Source organism: Moschus berezovskii, chromosome 6 (assembly GCF_049115385.1).
Source record: "Moschus berezovskii isolate FMDL1 chromosome 6, NW_MosBer_1.0, whole genome shotgun sequence".
Taxonomy (NCBI): domain Eukaryota; kingdom Metazoa; phylum Chordata; class Mammalia; order Artiodactyla; family Moschidae; genus Moschus; species Moschus berezovskii.
The window spans coordinates 49,883,553-49,905,955 of record NC_142465.1 but is presented as its reverse complement, the minus strand read 5'-3'; the positions used below and the strand labels follow the sequence as shown (position 1 = coordinate 49,905,955).

Here is a 22,403-nt window from a genome sequence, read left to right as displayed (position 1 = left end):
TTTGCTCAACACAGCAATTTCTTGGCTGTGCTCTTACGTATTAAAGCACATTCTCTAGAGTTCAATTTAGTTCATTTCTCTCTTGATGACATCAGGAGTGAAATTTCAGCATACTCTCATAAGGATCCCTGGACAGGAAATTGTCCAACAGAGAAACTCCAGTGAGACAGCAAAAGACTAGCTTGCATCTGAAGTTGAAGATGTCGGATGGGAGCTGACAAGATGTCGTGGGAGCCAGGAGACAAGCATAGAGGAAGTAGTTCCTGGAGATAGGGAGAGAGTCTCTTGGGCAGCACACAGCCCAGGAAATAAGTAGCTCTCCTAAATGACAGCCCACTCCAGTATTCTTGCATGGAAAATCCCATGGACAGAGGAGCCTGGCAGGCTACAGTCCATGGTGTCGCAAAGAGTTGGACAGTGACTTCACTTTCACGTTCTCATTATTAAAGGTCTCTTAGGTCCCTCCTTTGTTCACGGGCAGAGGACCTTCACAGACTTACAGGCACTGGGAATTCTAGAGGAGGCATTTTGTGGAGATTCCCAAAATGCACTCTAAGTATAAAGGACTACAGAGCAACATTACCTGCAATACACAAATCAGTCCTAAAAAGGAACGGAAAAGGAATCAATATTTCCAACATGAGAGCCTCAGATCCCTAAGTTTTCATGAAAGGATTGAAAGGAATCAGAAACTATGCTCAAGATTTCCAAAAAATCTCATTCACTTACTTTTTGATTCCTTCAAAAAGTGTGTTTCAAGGTCCTACTATGTACAAGGAGCTCTGTTAGGCCCTGGGAATTAATCAGCAAATGAGACAGGCCCTGGTCCCTGACAGGATGAAGCTTATGTTCTACTGGAGTTGTTCAGCATTATACAATGACTCTCAAAATCAATTATTTCATTAAACTTGTAGTAAATGTTGTAAAAGATAAATATAGTAGGATAGCATGGAACAGGAAATATTACCTGGTCTCAAGTCCAGGGAGGGCTGCACTGAGGACACGTTGTAGAAATTGAAAGCCACCAAAGGAGGGGCCATAGTGACCTAGGCAAAGAGGTTAGGGAAGAACACTGCTGAAAGAATGCAAAAGGCAAAGACCCTCTCAAGGGATAGAGGGACAGCCAGGTGACTGGAGAGCAGAAGATGGATGAGTAAGTGAGGAAAAGGCAAGGCTGTGAAGGCCATCAAGGGCTTGGGGCCTGAGCTGGGAGAAGTGAAATGGTTGACTGTTAAATTATACAAGTAATAGAAATTGTGAGGACTTCCCTGGTAGTCCTGTGGTTAAGAATCTGCCTTGCAGTGCAGTGGAAATAGGCTCAATCTCTGGTTGGAGAACTAAGATTCCACATATCTTGGGGTTACTAAGCCCGAGCTGCAACTAAAGAGAAACCCATGCACTGCAACAAAGACCTGAAGCAAACAAATAAACAATTAAAAAAAAAAAGAAATTGTATTACTTGTGATCAAATAAGTCAAACAAATCACATAATACAAAAGAAGATGAAAAACTCCATGAGAGACTCCTTTCTCCATCTACCCTCCACTTCAGCCTCATGTTAGAAGTAGCTACGATGAACAGTTTTGTCTGTGGCCTTCCAAATCTAGTGCTATAAAAATATTTTAAAGGGAGAGTTGCTTTGAATTATACTTACATAAATTACTTTATACAATGTATATTATTGTGGACATTTTCTTTTTATTTAGTAATGTGACTTGAAAATCTTTCCATACTTTCATATTTAGCTCTCCTGCATTCACTTACTTAACTATTTTATTAACGGACTTTTTTCAAGGTTGCAAGTAGTATTGTAGAAGCCTTCCAGAAGTATGGCTTCTAAGCCTGATTGAAAACTCCTTCTCTGACTCTAAACATTAGAACTTCTCAGCCAACTATGATCAAAACAGAAGGCATAGAGAGAAAGGGCCACCACACTGGGGAACATGGAAGTTCAACAGACCTGGGACCTGAACTTGTTGAACCCCAAGTTCAACAGAACCTGGGATTGGGACTTGGTGGTAGGATGGGTGGAACAGGCAAGGATAGGGAGCAGACATAACATACTGTCTTTTAAAAGCAAGATAATAATAGTAATAATGTTTTCAATACATAGCTAAGCTTAAAAGGTGAAGAAACTCAAAGGTATCAGAAACACAGAGAGATTGCAAAGCCAGAATGGAAATGTCAGTCTTGGTTAGAGGTAGACGCCCAGGCATCAGAGGCCTGAGGTTTTCATGCAAGCAGGAGTAAAAGATAAGTCCTCAGGCCTATAAGAACCAAGCTCCTACAAGAGCTATGATTATCAAATGGTTGTCAATGAAAAAGTATCTGAAACACAATCTACAACTCCAGAGTAGTCATGGGTAAGCTCACCATAGCCCAAGACCTCTCTTGGAAAAAAAATATATCACCTTGTTAAGTTGAAACTTCAAGCCTGCACCAAAGTGTGTAGGAACCCCAAGGCAAAAAATTAGCATAAAAACTTCCCCATGGAAAACTGTAAAACATTACTGGAAGAATATAAAGAAGATATAAATTAATTTAGGAGTGTACCATGTGCAAGGACGAGAAAATTTAATGTTGTAAAGATGTCAATTTTCCTCCAAATGATCTAAAGACTCTGTGCGATTCCAATTCACAATCTCAGCAGCTTTTTTTTAATATGGAAGCTAACAAGCCGATTCTAAGATTATATGGAAAGGAAAAGGTCAGAAATACTCAAAACAGTCTTGAAGATGAAGGTGGGAAGACTTACTCTACCAGATATCAGGACTTAGCATTAAGACAGTACGGAATTGGCATTAGGATAGCAAATTTTTCAGTGGAACAGAAAGTCCAGAAGATATTCATGGATATATGATCGAGACACCATTATAGAGCTGTGGAGAAAGAACAGTCTTCTCAAGAAATAGTTCTGGGTCAACTGGGTCAATCTTCAAAAAAAAACAAAACAAAACTTAACTTCCACCATAACCCCATCTTTTTCCAGATGAATTATAAATCTAAGTCTGAAAGGTAAAACAATAAAACCTATAGGATTTAACATATAGGAGAATATCTTTATGAACTTAAAGCAGGAAAGAAGGAAAAAATAGGATGAAAAGAACAAAAGAAAGAATGAAAAAGGGGAAGAAGAGACATATATATGTCTCGCCAGCAAAAGCAAATGCAAAACCAAAACACCTCTGTTGAGACTTATCCACAATTTAGAAGACACATGACTCCAAAAATACAAAAGAAAATAAACAAAAAATACCCTCTAAAGATTAGCTCTCAATGAAACTGCAAATCATGCGCAGAAACTAATGCCCAACTGGAGTTGCATTAAATGTACAGAGTATCTTAAAGATAATTGGTATCTTTAGTATAACAGATAACCTATTAAGTATTTACTATGTGCCTGGCACTGGGCTGAATGCTCTAAGCAGATCATTTGATTTAGTCAGATCATTTTACTTGATTCTCATGTATCATACATGAGCTAACTAATATTATTACTCTCCTTTTACAAACAAGGAAGTTAAGCCTTAGAAGAGTGAGGCAACTTTCCTGATTTGACCAGGAAGGAATTGGTGGAGATGGCATTCAAACTCACACCACCAGCCCTCAGGCTCATAACCACCACTTTAAACTTTCTGTGTAGAAACATGAGTGTACTTTCATGGATTCAGGTGTTATTTTTCTGTCCTTCAGTAACAGTTTAGAACTTTTAAAAAATGTGAATTTACATATTTTTATTAAGTCTGTTTCTAGATATTTTATAATTTTTTCTGCTTCAGTGAAGCGGATCCTTTCTGCCATTACATTTTCTAACTGGTTTCTGCTAGAGATTAGGAAATCTATTGTTTTGTTTTGTTTTTTAATCTTGTCTCTGACTACCAAGCTGCCTTGTTAGTTTTCCAGTTGATTCTCTTGGCTATTCCAGGTAGTCAAGGTGAGGTATGTAAATAATGACAGCTTGCTCTCTTTCCCCTGACCACCTCATTTGCCAATATTTGTGCATTTACAGCATAGGGAAAAGTTCATAAGATGGTACTGGAGGCGAAGGGAGTCTTTGAAACATTCCAGAAGAAACACCTCTCTTTTGAGCACAAAATTGTGAAACTGTTTGACACATTCCAGAAATTGGGAGTAGTCTGACATGTACCCTACCTTTGACTATAAGGTAGGGTACAGATGAGGCAAGCAAGAGATGGTAACTTGAAAGGTAAGACAGGGATCTTGAAGAATGACAAGCCATTAAAAGACATTAAATATGTGGCATGATAAGAATTCAGCTTCCCTGGTAGCTCAGCTGGTAAAGAATCCACCTGCAATGCAGGAGACCCCGCTTCAATTCCTGGGTTGGCAAGATCCCATGGAGAAGTGATAGGCTACCCACTCCAGTACTCTTGGGCTTCCCTGGTGGCTTAGCTGGTAAAGAATCACTGGCAATGAAGGAAACCTGGGTTCAATCCCTGGGCTGGGAAGATGCCCTGGAGGAGGGAGGGCATGACAACCCACTCTAGTACTCTTGCCTGGAGAATCCCCATGGACAGACATGCCTGGCATGCTACAGTCCATGGGGTCGCAAAGACTGATTTGCAAACACAACTGAGTTACTAAGGACAGCACAGCACAGCATGACAAGAATTACGTTTTAGAAAATTTAGAAATGAGTTCTTCCCCCCACCATGTGCAAACAGTCATGTCATCTCCATCAAGCCTCCCAGACTACCAGGCCAAGGTACACCGAGGTTTCAGACTACTGCTCTAACATTCTGGGAAACTAAAATATCAGGTCATGGCAAATGCTTAACTGCCCTTGAAGACACAGAATTCAGAGTTTCCACAGCATCTCAAAGGGTCTCACCTACTGGTATCAGAGAAATGATTATTTGAATTGATTCTTTAAATATCCTACCTTCAGTTCAGTTCAGATACATCTTATATGTGATTCAAACAAAAGCTTTGGATGTGTTTTTATTATAGATTTTTGATCTCTTGTATTAGATAAAGAAATTTATTTTCTATACCTAGTTTGTTAGAGATTTTTTACCACAAATGAGTATTGAAATTTATCAAATGCTTTCTCTGTATCTTTTGAGATGTTTCTCCTATAATCTATAGGTGTTTCTCCTATAATTTATGTGGTAAATTATCTTGGCTATTTTTGGTTCTATTTATTTGTGATGAGCCAAACTTACATTTCTGGGATAAGTATATACTATGCTTTTTTAAAAAATTCATTGTTAAATCTGTCAAAATTTTGTTGTGATTTTTTTAATCTATGTTTATGAGTGAGACTGACCTATGATTTTTTTCTATACAGTCGTTGATTTTGATTCTAAGTTACATTCATCCTTTGGAAGAATACTCCTTTCTTTTCATTTATCTGGAAAACATTCTGGACATTTAGAATAATCTGTTTCTTGAACATTTAGTAAAACTTCTCTGTAATATGTGAAAAAAAAAAAAAAGAAAATTTAGAATTACATTTTAGAAAAAAAACCCACTGTCACCAGTGTGGAGACTCAATTGAGGAAAGTAACACTAAAGAAATGGGAAAAGATTGGGAAAAACAATAATACAAGCAAAAAATCATTCGTGGAGTAATGGGAGAGGGCATGTATCTGTGAGAATGGAATCCCTACTCATTCAACTCCTTGAAGGTGTGATCTTGAATCAGTTAGTCAATCTCCCCAAGCCTCAGTGCTTCTGATCTGTAAAATTAGGATACTAACACCAACGCGGCATGGCTATGAAGTTTCAGATAATGTATGTGAAGTACACTAAAAAATGGTAGCCCTTTATTATTGAGCTATACAGTAGCAGTGAGAATAAAGTTGAAGTCACAGATTCTAGAAAGGGATCTCCATCTAAGTGCCATACCAAAACTATCACTTTCTCTTCTGAGTTATCAGAGTTACAAGTCATTGAGGGAGATAAAGCTGTGTATCAGCACCCTTTCAGCCACACGCCAAGTCCCACCTCTCCTGGGCTCTTTGCTTTCTCTTCTCCCTACCCACACTCCACATTTAAGACTACTGTGACTATTGGATTTGCATCATGAAACAGCTGGAGTGCATGGCTCAAAAATTAGTATGCCAGCTAAACAATGAAAACAACAAAACAACCCAGTTAAAAGGTGGGTAAAGGGTTTGAGTAGGCATTTCTCATTTCTCCTATGAAGATATACAAATGGTCAACAAGCGTACAGAAAGATACTATCATTAAGAAAATGTAGATCAAAACAACAACGAAGTACCACTTCATACCCATTTGGGTAGCTATAATAAAAGAATTTTTAAAAACACAGAAATAACAAATGTTGGCAAGGCTATGAACCATCTGGAACCTTCTACATTGCTGGTGGGAAAGTAAAATGGTTCAGCCCTTTTGGAAAACAGTTTGGTGGTTCCAGAAAAAATTAAACATAGAATTATCAAATGACCCAGTAATTCTACTCCTACTCTCAAAAGAACTGAAAATATGTGTTCAAACAAGTCCAGGTACACACTTGTTTGGCCTGGCATGGCCTGATTATTTATGTTCCCCAAAATCACATGTTAGAATCCCAACACCCAATGTAATGATGTTAGAAGGCGGGACCTTTAGGAGATGAGAGTGGAGCCCTCATGAATGAGGTTAGTGTTCCTATAAAAGAGATCCCAAAGAGTTCCCTAGCCCCTTCTACCATGTGAGGATACAGCAAGAAGTCTATGACACAGAAAAGGGTGCTCACCCAATGGCAAACCACTCCAGTATTCTTGCCTGGAGAATCTTATGGACAGAGGAGCCTGGTGGGCTATAGTCCCTGGGGTCACAAAGAGTCAGACACGACTGATGGACAAACACTTTCACTTTCAAGTGAAAAAAAGCCACACAAAAGATTATATATTTTATGATTACATTTCTAATAAACATCCAGAATAAGTAAATTCATAGAGACAGATCAAAGACTGGTAGTTATCAGAGGCAGTGAGAAGGGAGAGTGAGAAACAGTCACTTATATGTGTGTGGTTCCCTCTTGGAGTGATGAAAACAGTACAGAACAGAGGTGAAGGTGGCACCACATTGTACAAATACTAAATGCCACTGAAATGTTCACTTTACAATGGTTCATTTTATCTTACTTTCACCTCAAGGTACATAAATAAAATATATGTGTATTTTAACTGCTATGAAAGCCTCTTCACAGAAAGTTGAGGTAACAAGTTTACAGCCTCAAGTCACCCCTGAATAAAAGGTAGTTTGCATTAAACCACTATGGTACCCATTCCAACCACAGTCTTTAATGCCCAGGCATGCTTTATTGTTTAATAACACCAACAGCCCCAACTGGAGCACTGCAGTCTCCTACTGATGTTATTACCTCTAACTAGTTGCAAACTTCATTGGGAGCCCTTATTTTTCCTCTTCATTATCTTGCCTTCCCACAGTCCCTCTGAACACTCCCTGCCTTGGGCAAAAGTCTCCAGGGGCCTTTTGCAAGCAATTTTTCTCCTGCTGAGTATCTGAATTTTCTTTGACTGATGCCTCTTTGAAAGACCTCACATACTGTTATATGAAACTAAGTCTTTTTTGTCTAGACTATAAGCTCCATGAAGGTGGGAGCTCCTTGGTTCACCACTATACTTAGCACAGAATGTAAAAAGAAACTTAAGTATTTGGATGCCCATCTCAGCAGACCTGGTTTTGCTATTTTGCCTGCTTTTGAGTAGAACAGCATGCGAACAAAAAGCCAGATATTTAAATGATTTTTCAGTTTTTGAAAAATCATTTAAATTTGGCTTTATTTTGTGTGCATAGAAAAGGAGACCAACTAGAAACTAGCTAATGCTTTTCTTATGTCGTCACTCTCTCCCCAGTCAAAACACCACCTTGGCTCCCATGCTGCTGCTGCTGCTGCTACTCTGTGCAACCCCATAGATGGCAGCCCACCAGACTCCCCTGTCCCTGGGATTCTCCAGGCTAGAACACTGGAGTGGGTTGCCATTTCCTTCTCCAATGCATGAAAGTGAAAAGTGAAAGTGAAGTCGCTCAGTTGTATCCGATTCTGTGTGACCCCATGGACTGCAGCCTACCAGGTTCCTCCATCCATGGGATTTTCCAGGCAAGAGTACTGGAGTTGGTTGCCATTGCCTTCTCCATTGGCTCCCATATCAACTGATAAAACACAGAATCCTTCTCAACCTCTTCCACCTGCAGCTCTTCCATCCTGCTGGTTCATTACTGCCTGATGGTAAAAATTCTAGTATAGTAATTCAATATAGTTTGAAAAGTGAAATACCATTTTCATTTGTTTCTTTCTACTCAGAATCCAAATTGCTTAATTAGTTGCATTAAAAAAAAAAAGACAAAGCATTAAACACCCTCTTACTTCACTTTTTTTCTTTTATTCAAGGTGACTCAATTCTGTCCAGTTACTGACTTCCCTGGAAATACCAGTACTGGAAGCTGAGATTATAATATTTCATTGCTCTACACAAACAAATCATTAATCTGGCCTTAAGGCTCAAAGAAAGACTCTAAAGGTAATAATTACAAGCAAGTGGTGTCCCAAAAGAAAAAGATGTTTTGACACTGTTAAGAATCACCATGTGTGGGTGCCTCCTGCATTGAACACAATATGTAGGAAGAATATCAGTTTGCTAGTCAGAGAGTTTGGGGTTTGAATCTCAGCTCTGCCATTTACTGTGTGAATTCAAGCAAGTTATTAAACATCTCTGAACTCATTAATCTTTAAAAATGGAAATAATGATTAAGTCATAGGGGTTTTGCATGCATGAAATATGTTATTGATTTACAGACTTACACATATGAGACTCTCAATTAATAGTTATTATAAATCATCACACTAAGCAGAACTCATCAGTGTGAAATTTCACTGATCTCTTGTTTAAACATACATGTATCTCCTTGCCTCATTTTCAGGCTGACTTAATAATAAAACTGTCAAAAGAGAAAAGGAAAGCAAACACTATAATGTACCAAAGCCATGAGAACAGTTCTCAAAAACTCTTAATATATATGGACTCTGTTAGACCAAACAGGTCGTTTTAACCATATTTACCACATGTAAACCATTTTTCTGCTGCTTTCCTCATCACAACCCTTAATTTTCTATCACAAATATACACCCATGTTTCCACAGCATACATGGATCCCCATCTGGTTTTAGGATATGAAAACCAGATTTAATTTTTTTTAAAAAAAGAAAAGAACTTCCAAGAATATGCTTTTCAACCACTGTCTGACTTTTAGGAGGTCCAGAAATGACTTGGATACTAAACTGAATTTAAATTAATTCAATAACTGTTTAGAGGATGCCTATTACATTCCTGCCCTGAAGGAGGGCATGGCAATCCACTCCAGTATTCTTGCCTGGAGAATTCCCTGGACAGCGGAGCCTGGTGTGCTACAGTCCATGGGGTCACAAAGAGTCAGACATGACTGAAATGACTGAGCACACACACACACCCTATATTCCTGACCCAGAAGTGATTCAAAGGTAAATGTAATACAGTCTGTGCCCTCAGGTAGCTTACAATCTAGTAAAAATTTGGTAAGATCAACAAAGCAGCAGTTTGTTCCAACTTATTCTTCCAACAAATCCACTTTATCCCAGGATAGCCTGTTCAGTGGATCTCACAGAAACAGTTCAGACAAAATCAGTTGGAAATGGCAGAGGGAATTTTCTAAATTCTTTGGACAGATAATCTGACTTTCCGTTCCGTTCCGTTCAGTCGCTCAGTCGTGTCCGACTCTTTGCGACCCCGTGGACTGTAGCCTACCAGGCTTCTCCGTCCATGGGATTCTCCAGGCAAGAATACTGGAGTGGGTTACCATTTCCTTCTCCAGGGGATCTTCCCGACCCAGGGATCGAACCCGGGTCTTCCGCATTGGGGGCAGATGCTTTAACCTCTGAGCCATTTAAAAGATAACAGAACAGTAAAAGTTTTCTGAATTATCTCTTGTGGTTGGCTCTGTGTTTGTATTCACTAGGTAGTTACTCAATTATCCTTTCCTATGCAGATGGCACCATTGTATATAAACCCATGACAGAGAAGCGCTGGCAAGAATATTTGCAGAACAAGGTATTTCCAATTTTGTACCAAACATGATGACATTTAAGCAACTCAAGGGAAATAAATTTATACACTGTGCTAGATATTCCATGCTAAAAATTTTTATGTGATATACTAGGTAAATTCCACATAAAATAGTTTTCCCTAGGAAGCAAAATGTTCAGGAAGACACCCTTGTTGGTTTTTTATTTTCTTTTCAACTCAAAGGTTAATCCAAAATTTGACCTTATGCACAGTACCAGCACACAGCAGAGCCAGACACTTGCAAATGAATGTTGCTCTCTGGTAGCTAAGCCCTCTTGGGGGAGAGAAGCAATGTTACATCATTTCCGCTCCACCATTGGGGAGCTATTTATAGTCCAGCAGTCTAATGAAAACCCTAGTGACCTGGAAAGTTAATGTGATATGCTTTTCAGTGTCTTATTGACACCCAAGGAATAACTCAGGATCAAATCTAAGGTATGTGTATTCTCTCTCTCTCTCCCATTCAGTATGAAGGCCAGAAATAATTACGTGGTCTGTATATATTCAGATTCTTGTATTACACAGCTAATAATTGAGACACTGCAAAATAATAAACTTGTACTAGAAACACCTTCGGAAAAATGATCAACCAAATTGTGGAGATAATTACAGTCCAACAACACCCAAAAAAAAAAAATCACAGTATCCCTCCCCATAAAAATTTAATGAAATTCAGAGGTTATGTCAGAAAGTGAAGCCAGTAGAGTGGAAAATGTAGTCTAAAAGAAGTTTAAATGTCAGTTACATATGTTATTAAAATGATAGCATAATTACTACTGGTATAAGGGTGTGTCCTAGTTTACTAGGCTCCTCTCTTTTTGCACTTGGATCCACAAGGACTCCACTGCCTTCAAGAAGACTCTCCTCACTCCTCTCAGACCAGGTTAGGTGCCCTTTCATGTGCTCCTTGTCTAACCACTTGTCAAGTAAGCCTGGCAAGAATTCTGTAAGATAGATGCAGTTTTGATCGCCACTTGACAGACAAGAAAACTGAGTCCAGAGAAACTGAGTTTCTCATTAAAACCACAATGCAGAGCCAGGAACCAAACTCCTATCAAATGATTCCAAACCCCATTTTCTGACTGTGGGTCACAGAGCAAAAGACTTCTCTTCCACTTACTCTATGATTGCAACTGCTGAATATTAGGAAAGTAGGAAGATGAGCAATTGTCTCTATTGACTTTGGTCAAGAAACAGAGCGCACTTGAGTAATTATGACAAGAGTGCATTGAGCATTAATGTGTGCCAAACCCTTGGCTGAGTGCTGAGTGCGTTCTCTCATTTCATTCTCACTTGTTGTGAGGCACAGATGTGATCAGTACTGTGCTTTTACGTTTTATAACTTGAGAAACTAAGGCTCAAGGATGTTAAATAATCTGCCTAGGTCCACAGTACTAGAAGGGGCTTCTCAGGTAGCTCAAATGGTAAAGTATCTGCCTGCAATGTGGGAGACCTGGGTTCAGTCCCTGGATTGGGAAGATCCCCTGGAGACGGTAACCCACTCCAGTATTCTTGCCTGGAGAATCCCCATGGACAGAGGAGCCTGGTGGGCTACAGTCCATGGAGTCACAAAGAGTCAGACCTGACTGAGCGACCAACACACACACACACACACACACACACACACACACGGAATCACAAAGAGTCAGAACTGACTGAGCGACCAACACACACACACACACACACACACACACACGGAGTCACAAAGAGTCAGACCTGACTGAGCGACCAACACACACACACACACACACACACACACTAGAAAGTAGGAGAGCCAGGCTCTCTACCCAGGTTTCTGACTCTGAGTCACTTGCTGAAACATCACACATGTTGCCCATTTCAAGCGCCACCTGGCTCACTTTTTCCTTAGATATTTAAGGGGGAAAAGTGTAGGCTACAATGTGAGGGCTGTCCTAAATTATCATAATAACTGCTGAGTTTTTCCCCACTCCCTTTTTTTAAACATATATAGACATACAGTGGGCTCCCCTAGTGGCTCAGTGGTAAAGAATCCGCCTGCCTAACAGGAGACACGGGTTTGATCCCTGGGTCAGGAAGATCCCCTGGAGAAGGAAATAGCAACCCACTCCAGTATTCTTGCCTGGAAAATCCCATGGACAGAGAAGTCTGGCAGGCTACAGTCCATGGGGTCACAAAGAGTCAGACACAACTTAGCAACTAAACAGCAACAACAAAGACATACACTAGGAACTTGTTGAGTTTCAGCAAACTCTGAGTGACAGTGAACGCCAGGGAAGCACGCTGCAGTTCACGGGGTTCCAAAAAGTCAGATACAACTTAGCCACTGAACAATAAAAACAAGAACTTTTTTGAGACTTGGGTTTGGATTCTGGCTTAGTCACTTACTAGATGGAGTGACTCTTCACATTATTGAACCTGCAAAATTCAGTTTTCCCATTTGACAAAAGAAGCTAATATGACCCAACAAACAGGGGAGTTGTACCCAAAGGAAAATCACATCATACGAATCATCTAATATACAACCTAGCGGTCAGAGGTCAACCAATAAATATCAAACCTGTCCCTTTCCTTTTCCCTGGCTTCTAGGTTTAAATATAGGCATAAATCAAACACACACTAAATAACACAAAAAGCTTCACTCATTCATTAACTCACTCATTCATCTTGACATATTGTTGACCTTTCTTGAATCTCTCCAGTTAGTGAGATTTTAAGATGACAACTTCCTAAAACTCTTGAGGGTGTTTTTTTGTTTGTTTTTTTTTTTTTTCAGTTCTATATCTGGATGGCAACAGTCTCTTGAACAGTTTTTTTTCTGAGTTTGTAGAAGTGCACAAATTTATCTATATTTTAAACATAATATCCACGACAGCTGCTGCTGCTAAGTAGCTTCAGTCGTGTCCGACTCTGTGCAGCCCCACAGATGGCAGCCCACCAGACTCCTCTGTCCATGACAGATAGACTCTTTCCACAATCATCAAGTAAATGCCTCCTAGACCAAGAACCATCCTTACATCACCCCTGTCCCAAGGAGCACATAGTTTATTGGGTAAACAAGCACAAGAATAGCTAAGACACCGTGTTGTAATGATGCCATAATAGAGGCATATACCAGGTTCCATGAGATCAATTAACCCTGCTCAAACTGTTAGGACTGGTTCACAGAAGGGGTGACATTTGCATTCAGCCGCAAAGAATGAGTCAGCTTTGCCAAGAAATAATGAGCATTACAACATCAGAGTCAAATTTCAAGGAGGGTATCTGGTTAAAGCTCTGACTACAAGAATATCACATCAGGGAAAATTCTCTCCTTTAGCTTGGTCCAGATAATGAAAGACAAAAAGCCATGATGACTTTTAGAGTTACCTAAAAGTGATGGTTTCACAAAGCAAATGTGTGGTTAACTATCCCAAAGCCACCACAGTATAGCACTTAGATTTCTAGACAGGGGGAATTTCTTCTTTGAGGGCACATAAATAATGAATATGTGTTATAATACAGATTACTGAAGATCATAAGCCTTCTTTTTTCATATGAAGGATTGGTATCTTTTAAAATATTGATGCCTTTGTGCAAGTTACTTGAATTTTACAGTAAACTCAGGAAAGAAAATGTCAACACAGGACATCAGGTCCTGGGAGGAGACAACATGACTGATGGTCCCTCCCCTCCACTGACCAAACTTTGTTTCTGGGTCCAGCTTGTGCCTTGTGCCTTGTGCCTTGCCTGTCAGAGCAAATCCTCACCAGAGACACCCGTGCAATAGACACAGCCTGGCATGCTATTTCCTCAGATAACGCCGGACTACTTGGGTTTATAGGATTCTTGATCTTATTTCCACTTGCTCTGGTTACGTAATGAAAATAGGTTCAACCTTATAACAAATCTTGGAGGAAGCTAATGTCCATTTTTATTTGGTTTAAGATGAAGGAAGGAAGGGAGGGAGGTCTGTCCTATTAAATAGTAACTTTCCCCAAGTCAATGGTTAGTAGAAACATTCCATCTCTATAACCACTATGCCTAACTCATTCTTATGATTTCAAGTATTTTATTCTTTTTCCTTAAGCTAAAATTATCATATTTTACAAAAGCTTTTCCTTGTACCTCCCATCATTTAGTCTTTAAGTACCTTGTGAAATAGATATTCTTGTGGTCTCCATTTTTCAGAAGAGAAAATTAAACAGTCCCTCTCACCCACTATCACCCCTTCCCTTCACTACTAAATTTTACTAAACTTTCCAGATAAGTCTTCATTTTCTCCAGGAAGACTTACTTACTAACATCCTTGGCCTGGGTAGCAGCAGAATACCAGTTGACCAGGAGCTTGGGGTGGTCAGAGCCCCACAGACCAATTACCTCAAGGTTTGAGCTGTCCCATTCATTCTCCCCCCATGTCGTATGAGTAATATAATTTTCCATGTGCCAAGATATGAAAAAGGCTGAGAAGTCCCACCATAGGACAATGGCTAAGAGCATGGATTTTTAAAGACTACTTAGCTATGTGACTTCAAGCAGTAATCTAACTCATCTGGGTGTCAGTTTCTCCATCTGGAAAACGGAGATAATAGAGAGCACTCCCTACCATGTAAACTATCTCATTTGCTTTTCAAAACAGTCTACAGGTAAGTACTGTTATTCTTCCATCATACAGAAAGGAGACTGAGGAACGGGAAGGTGAAAGCCACACAGATACATCACCCACTCTCATCCCCTCCCCTGCTATCTCCACCACCCCAACACCAAGGGACTTGCAGACCTGCCTCTATGTAATCAGAGCAAAGGAAAGAGATCTGGGGAGATAAAAGTTGTGGTTATACTGCTGGGAAGAGGGGATATCAATTTCCCATCACCATTTCCTACAAAAGATGGTTTCTGCACTTGACCATGGTCCCAAGAACTGGTTGACTACAGAAGGTGGACAGAATTGGGAGCTACACCTTGTGATAATCAACACTGCATGGAGGACAGAGAGGCATTTGAATCAAGGCATTGCAGTAAGACAGGTAAACTTTGCACGGGGCCACCATTGCTTAGGGACACTGCACTGCAGGGAGTCCCTCTCTGATGGGGCACAATGCAGCCCCTCCATGGTCTCACCTATGAAATGAAATATGGAAATTGTGATGCTTTCCCCATGGGACTGTCATGAGTATTAAATGAGGTAATGTAAGTGAGATTCTCTCTGCATCGCAGGCCCACGATTAATGTTAACTCCCTTGCCACACTTCTGTGACCCAGTGTTTAAAGCCTAGATAAATACTTTGAGTGTGGGAAGAGAGGGGTAGCTTTTCATAATGTCAGATTCAACTTAAAAAGAAAAGTCTGTGTTTGCAGAGTTCTATCGCCTGGGATTACCAAGCAGAGTCTGAAATTTATTAACCTTTTTAGTCATTTGTAAGTACCAGCAAGAGGACTTTTTTGAATAATCAAAAAACTTTCCTATTCTGGCAGCCAAATAAAAGGAGGCCAGGTGTTCAGGATTAAAAATGCATTACCCCCACCACTGACTTTCTGGGGATGGTGTCAAGTATTTTCTCTTTCACAATATGTACCAATTCTAAAGCAGAGAAAGAGAAGGGGGAAGTGAACAGAGGTGATGAGAGGAATTCAGGAAAAGTGGGGGTGGATAGAAAAGTGCAGGGTGAAAAGTGGCCCAGAGAAGATGGAGGAGAATCCTATTTTTAACCAATTATAGTCCTCTGCTGCTGCTAAGTCACTTCAGTCCTCTAAGCGCTCCTTAAAAATAGATCCTCTTCCTGCCCACAATGAATTTCATGGACAGTATCTGGGGTTCCTTAACACCATTAGTGTGTCTTTGGAGGTACTGATACCATGTATCTTTTGGGCAAAGCTGGGTAGGCCTTTTAGATACACACCACCAAGTTTCCTCTAAAAATGTTTCTAAGAAAAATATCCACATCCACACAATCGTTTTCTTCAAATCATCCTCAGGATAAACCCAAGGCTATTTTCTTGAAGAAAAACTAATTTCTGGTTGCTAATAATACTACTAGCATACATTTTGAGTGTGTGCTCTCTATGCCACGCACCACATTAAGCTCTTAACATTGATGTAATCTTTCAGCAGATGGGGAAAATGCCGCTTCAGAAGACAAATGCCGCTAGACAACTGAACCAGGGCCACAAAGCTCCTAGGTATAGAATTAGCATTCAAACACAAGTCTCCCTTCAAACCCTGACCTTCTCATGCACGTGTGCATGGTCTCTCACAGACTCATTACAACCCCGTGGACTATAGCTGGCCAGGTTCCTCTGTCCATGGGATTCTCCAGGCCAGAATACTAGAGTGGGTAGCCGTTCCCTTTTGCAGGGGATCATCCCAACCCAGGGACTGAACCCAGGTTTCCTGCACTGCAGGCAGATTCTTTACCATCTGAGTCACCAGGGAAATTTCTGCCCTATTACCTGCTTTTGAAACCTCAGTGGCTGCCACTCCATCATCTAGGCTAAGCTCTGACGCTCTCAGAGAAAGAAACAGTCCATAGGAAAGGCAAAAATGAAGACAGAGCACCGGTTGTAACAAAAGGAATTGTATTGCAACCAGCCCTTCAAATGTTGTACACAACAAGCTCATGGTGCACTGTGAGGCCATTCTGGAGCCCACAGAATACTTCAGAAAGGCTTCTGTAATTTCAGAGTTTAATAATATGAAATTAGACCCAGAATCCTCAAACAAACCCATTTCAAAACTACAATACCCCTGGAAATGAGCACTTCCATTAGATTTGAGACCATTACGTATCCGTTTCTCTGTGAGGGGAAATAGATGCTTTTACGTTGGAACAAATACAAAACATCAGTACATTTTCATCCAGTACAATTTCCTAAATTCCTTCTATCCAATTTCCCAATTTTGTCAGATATTTGAAACTGAACTAAAGCTCTCCTCTTGGCCCAGTTTCTAATTCACTTTAACTCTGCAACAAGATTTTTCTCAGGTTTTTATCAGAGTCCTATTTCTTAGATAGGGCTTGGGTTTCCTTATTTCAACAAAATGTCAAAAAATATGAAGCAATGCTCCAGAAACAAACTTTTGCTATTTTCTCTATAATATAATCATTGATTCTTCATGCTATTTTTGCTCCATATATGAGTATACACGTTATAAAGGTGATCATCAATTACAAATCCACTACAACCAACAGCTTCTGGTACTTAGGCAATGAGGAATGTCTCTAGAGATCACAAACAAAAGTTATTTATGTAAGAGATTAAGCATCCTAGCATCCTAAATACAAAGAAAATAATTCCTCAATCTTATGTGTATGAAGAAGGCTGCATATACCACAATCAGGAAAAGTCTCATATTTTAAAAATACAATAAAGTGTTTTCAATCCTTCAGTCATCCTCAGTTATGAAAAATCCTCCAACGTTTATTGTGCAGTTACTATTTATAAGATATTCTCTAAAATGTCATTGGGGTACTGGGATAAATAATAAATACATGGGTCACTACCTTCAAGAATCTTTCAGTCTTGTAAAAGGTGGTAAGAAATGTGTTTGAAGATATAAAGAAATACGTAGATGACACAAACAGAAAGATATACCATGTTTTTGCAATGGAAGAATTACAGACTCAGTGCAATCCCTATCAAATTACCAATGGTATTTTTCACAGAACTAGAACAAAAAATTTTTAATTTATATGGAAACACTAAATAACCCAAATAGACAATCTTTAGCAAGAAGAACAGAGCTGGAGGAATCATGCTCCCTGACTTCAGACTACACTTCAAAGCTACAGTTATCAAAACAGTATGGTAATGCACAAAAACAGACATATAAATCAATGGAACAGAAAAGAAAACCCAGAAATAAACCCATGCATTTGTGGTAATTAATCTATGACAAAGGAGGCAAGAATATACAATGGAGAAAAGACAGTCTCTTTAATAAGTAATGCTGGGAAAACTGGACAGCTACATGTAAAAAAATGCAATTAGAACATTCTCTAATACCACGTGAAAAAATAAACTCAAAATGAATCAAAAAGCTAAATGTAAGACCAGATACTGTAAAACTCCTAGAGAAAAACATAGGCAGAACACTATGACAGAAATCACAGAAATATTTTTGGACCCATCTCTTGCAGTAATGGAAATAAAAGCAAACAAACAAAAGAACCTGATTCAATTTAAAAGCTTTTGCACAGAAAAGGAAACCATAAACAAAATAAGAGACAACCTATTGCTGGAGAAAATATTTTCAAACAATGCTACCAAGAAGGGATTGATCTCCAAAACAAACAGTTCATACAGCTTAATATAAAACAAAAAATAACTCAGTCAAAAAATGGGCATAACATACAGGAATATGAAAAGATGCTTAACATCACTAGTTATTAGTGCAATGATGCAAAGTGGGCATCACTGCCATTTTCTATGAGCAAATCAAAAGTCAAAAAAGCAGGGACAAACAATGTCCCAGACTCTAATAAAATATCAAGACTTCAACAGTATCATAATGTATATAAGAAAAATGAAAACTAAGGAAAGGTCAAACACCTTGGTGATTAAGAGGTTCTTAAGGCTCTTAAGAACCTTGGCCACCTGATGCAAAGAGCTGACTCATTTGAAAAGACCCTGATGCTGGGAAAGATTGAGGGCAGGAGGAGAAGGGGATGACAGAGGATGAGATGGTTGGATGGCATCACCGACTCAATGGACATGGGTTTGGGTAGACTCGGCAGTTGGTGATGGACAGGGAGGCCTGGCGTGCTGAGGTTCATGGGGTCACAAAGAGTCGGACACGACTGAGTGACTGAACTGAACTGAACTGAATGCTTTTAGGGTTTTTAAGATTTCTGGAAAGTCCTAATGGTGAAAGACAGTGAAAGAAAGGAGTTAAGAGTGGGAGATGTTAAGGAAGTGAAACCCACTTTTAGCTGAAGCTCAACAGTCAAAGAGAAGGGAAAGATGAAATAGTACTTCAATGGAGCAACAAGCCTGAGAGGAAAATGGTTCTGTTTCTTGTTTGTAAGGTAGAATATACCCCTGCATATTGGTGGAGGGAAAGAAAGGGGCCAATGGAGAAGAGCTGAAGGTACAGAAGCAAGATCTGGAGCTTATAGGAGAAGATGTGCTCTTTGCCTTCCCTCTGTTGTCTGCTCCCTGAGCTCCGCTTGAAGCAAGGGCTCTAAGAGCTGATCGATGGTCAGGCTGAGCTGATATAATCACTGCTACAAGGTATTAATAATGAATGAATGTTATGTCTTCTATGCATTATTTTAATAACCTTTTTTAAGAGGACTGTTGGAAAGAGACCAATGTATCTTTCCAAAGGGTATTTTTAAAATGCATAGTTACTACAAAAAAGTATCGCTGCACAGTAAAAACCAACATATATCTCATTCTCCTAACAGAATGTGTCCTACAAAGAAGGAAAAGGTGAAAAATATTATTAAAAATAGAATGGTTTTATACTGGGTCCAAAACTCTATTGTAAAATGACATAGACCTACATTACAGACAAAAAGTTCAAACAGAATAATAGAAGTTACCACTTAGTAAGAACTCACTATATGCTAGGTCCTATGTTAAGCATTTCATACACATTTAATCCTTATAATACCTTATGAAATGGGTGTTATTACCTTTATTTTATGCTGAATGAAATGAGTCTCAGAGAATTTATATCCCTAAGATATAATTGCACTATTCTATACCAGTTTTTATAAATCAATTATGGCATCACCGACTCCATGGACATGAGTTTAGGCACGATCTGGGAGTTGGTGATGAACAGGGAAGCCTGGCGTGCTGTAGTCCATGGGGTCACAAAGAGTCGGACACGACTGAGCAACTGAACTGAATGGATTCATTTAAACTGAGTGTTAACCATGTTCAGAGAAGTGCTGGGTACTTCCTATTCTCACAGCAGCCATGTAGTTGTGTTTTTATTATCCTTAATACAGAAGCAAATCTCAGGGCCAGAAAAGTAGCCACAGAATACTAGAGACACAGGATACTGGGCTCTAGTATCATATGCTCTGATGCCTACATAGATTTTAAAAAATAAAATCAAGAAAGACTCTTTAATTTAAATATGGTTTCACAGGATCATTTAACATATCCAACAAGTATGAGCCAAATCTCCAATTCCTTGACAGGAATAAAGTATAGTATAAACATGCAAGAATGAGCATGTGGTCTCTAGCATGTAAACTTAGCAGTGTAGTTAAAAATCTTTTAAGTCAAAATCAAATGTCAGTCATGAGACACTGAAGTGTGATATGTTCAGTACTTTCCCCTTTATAAAACAGTCAACAGTTGACGTTCCAAAGGGAAAGATGTGTTTGCCCTATGGTGCATTTCACTATTAGTGTCCAAGCGCACGTTGGCTTAGGCCTTTAAGGGCCCGAGCTCATCACTTTTCCCTGAATTCAAAAATAATAACCAGAATAAAAAAAATAGTGCAAAGCATCTCCCAGCAAACCAATGTCACTATTCCATTTAGCAGAAAGAAGACACATTACACTAAAAACATTCTGAAGCCATACTGCTTTGGTTTATATCTAGGCTTTTCTACTTACTCACCTATCTGATCTTTGGTGTTATTTTTCACCCTCTCTGTGCCTCATATTTTCAACTGCAAAATGGGGATACAATGATAATTGAGTTAATGTATACAAAGCCTGGCACATAGTAATGAGCACCACATAAATGTTAGTTGTTACACACAATTGGATGTTTATAACACTACTTGTCGGAGAAGGCAATGGCAAGCCTCCCCAGTACTCTTGCCTAGAAAATCCCATGGATGGAGGAACCTGGTAGGCTGCAGTCCGTGGGGTCGCTAGGGGTTGGACACGACTGAGCGACTTCACTTTCACACATTGGAGAAGGAAATGGCAACCCACTCCAGTGTTCTTGCCTGGAGAATCCCAGGGACGGGGGAGCCTGGTGGGCTTCCGTCTATGGGGTCACACAGAGTCGGACTCGACTGATGTGACTTAGCAGCAGCAGCAACACTACTTGTGATTACCATATTCTCAGTTGACTGTGCCTGGATGGATAAATAAAAATTATAACTTTTTTAAAGGCATGTTTTCAGTGTTCTTCTGGTGCATTCTTGCAGTGCTCCAGGAAAAAGAAAAAAAAAAAACTCTTTGGGAAGACTTTCTTCATCTCTCTTGCCATCAGGCCTGGCTGTACCATTTGCTGGGCCCAGTGAAAAATGAAAATGTGGGGCTTCCTGCTCAAAATTGAGAATTCCAAGATGGCAACAGCATGAAAGGACAGTTCAGTTCAGTTCCGTTCACTCAGTCATGTCCGACTCTCTGCGACCCCATGAATCACAGCACGCCAGGCCTCCCTGTTCATCACCAACTCCCGGAGTTCACTCAAACTCATGTCCACAGAGTCGGTGATGCCATCCAGCCACCTCATTCTCTGTCGTCCCCGTCTCCTCCCGCCCCCAATCCTTCCCAGCATCAGAGTCTTTTCCAGTGAGTCAACTCGTCGCATGAGGTGGCCAAAGAATTGGAGTTTCAGTTTTAGCATCAGTCCTTCCAATGAACACCCAGGATTGATCTCCTCTAGAATGGACTAGTTGGATCTCCTTGCAGTCCAAGGGACTCGCAAGAGTCTTCTCCAACACCACAGTTCAAAAGCATCAATTCTTCAGTGATCAGCTTTCTTCAGAGTCCAACTCTCACATCCATACATGACCACTGGAAAAACCATAGCCTTGACTAGGCAGACCTTGGTTGGCAAAGTAATGTCTCTGCTTTTTAATATGCTATCTAGGTTGGTCATAACTTTCCTTCCAAGGAATAAGCATCTTTTAATTTCATGGCTGCAATCAGCATCTGCACTGATTTTGGAGTCCAAGAAAATAAAGTCTGACACTGTTTCCACTGTTTCCCCATCTATTTCCCATGAAGTGATGGGACCAGATGCCATGATCTTTGCTTTCTGAATGTTGAGCTTCAAGCCAACCTTTTCACTCTCCTCTTTCACTTTCATCAAGAGGCTTTTGAGTTCCTCTTCACTTTCTGCCATAAGGGTGGTGTCATCTGCATATCTGAGGTTATTGATATTTCGCCCAGAAATTTTGATTTCAGCCTGTGCTTCTTCCATCCCAGCATTCCTCCTGATGTACTCTGCATATAAGTTAAATAAGCAGGGTGACAATATACAGCCTTGGCGTACTCCTTTTCCTATTTGGAACCAGTTTGTTGTTCCATGTACAGTTCTGACTGACCTGCATACAGGTTGCTTCCTGACCTGCATACAGGTTTCTCAAGAGGCAGGTCAGGTGGTCTGGTATTCCCATCTCTTTCAGAATTTTCCACAGTTTATTGT

At 39.9% G+C, this 22,403-nt stretch overlaps 1 protein-coding gene and 1 long non-coding RNA gene across 8 annotated transcripts in view; one reads left to right on the top strand and one right to left on the bottom strand.

Moving 5' to 3' along the window:
- LOC148777610 (uncharacterized) overlaps positions 1-10,117 on the top strand; it is a 131,270-nt gene extending 121,153 nt beyond the window's left edge. For 6 of the 7 annotated variants that reach the window (XR_016037601.1, XR_016037603.1, XR_016037600.1 and 3 more), the window contains one exon: positions 7,851-8,346. Coding sequence is in view for 2 of the 7 variants with exons in the window: in XM_088837018.1 (XP_088693144.1) it covers positions 7,851-7,997 (147 nt within the window). In the remaining 5 variants the exon portion in view is untranslated. Of the gene's footprint in view, positions 1-7,850; positions 8,347-8,386; positions 8,517-10,017 lie in introns of those variants that run through there. The other variant, XR_016037597.1, reaches the window with a different exon arrangement.
- The window catches only part of LOC148777609 (uncharacterized), a 147,275-nt gene that overhangs the window by 47,978 nt on the left and 76,894 nt on the right, over positions 1-22,403 (bottom strand). The window lies entirely within an intron of this gene.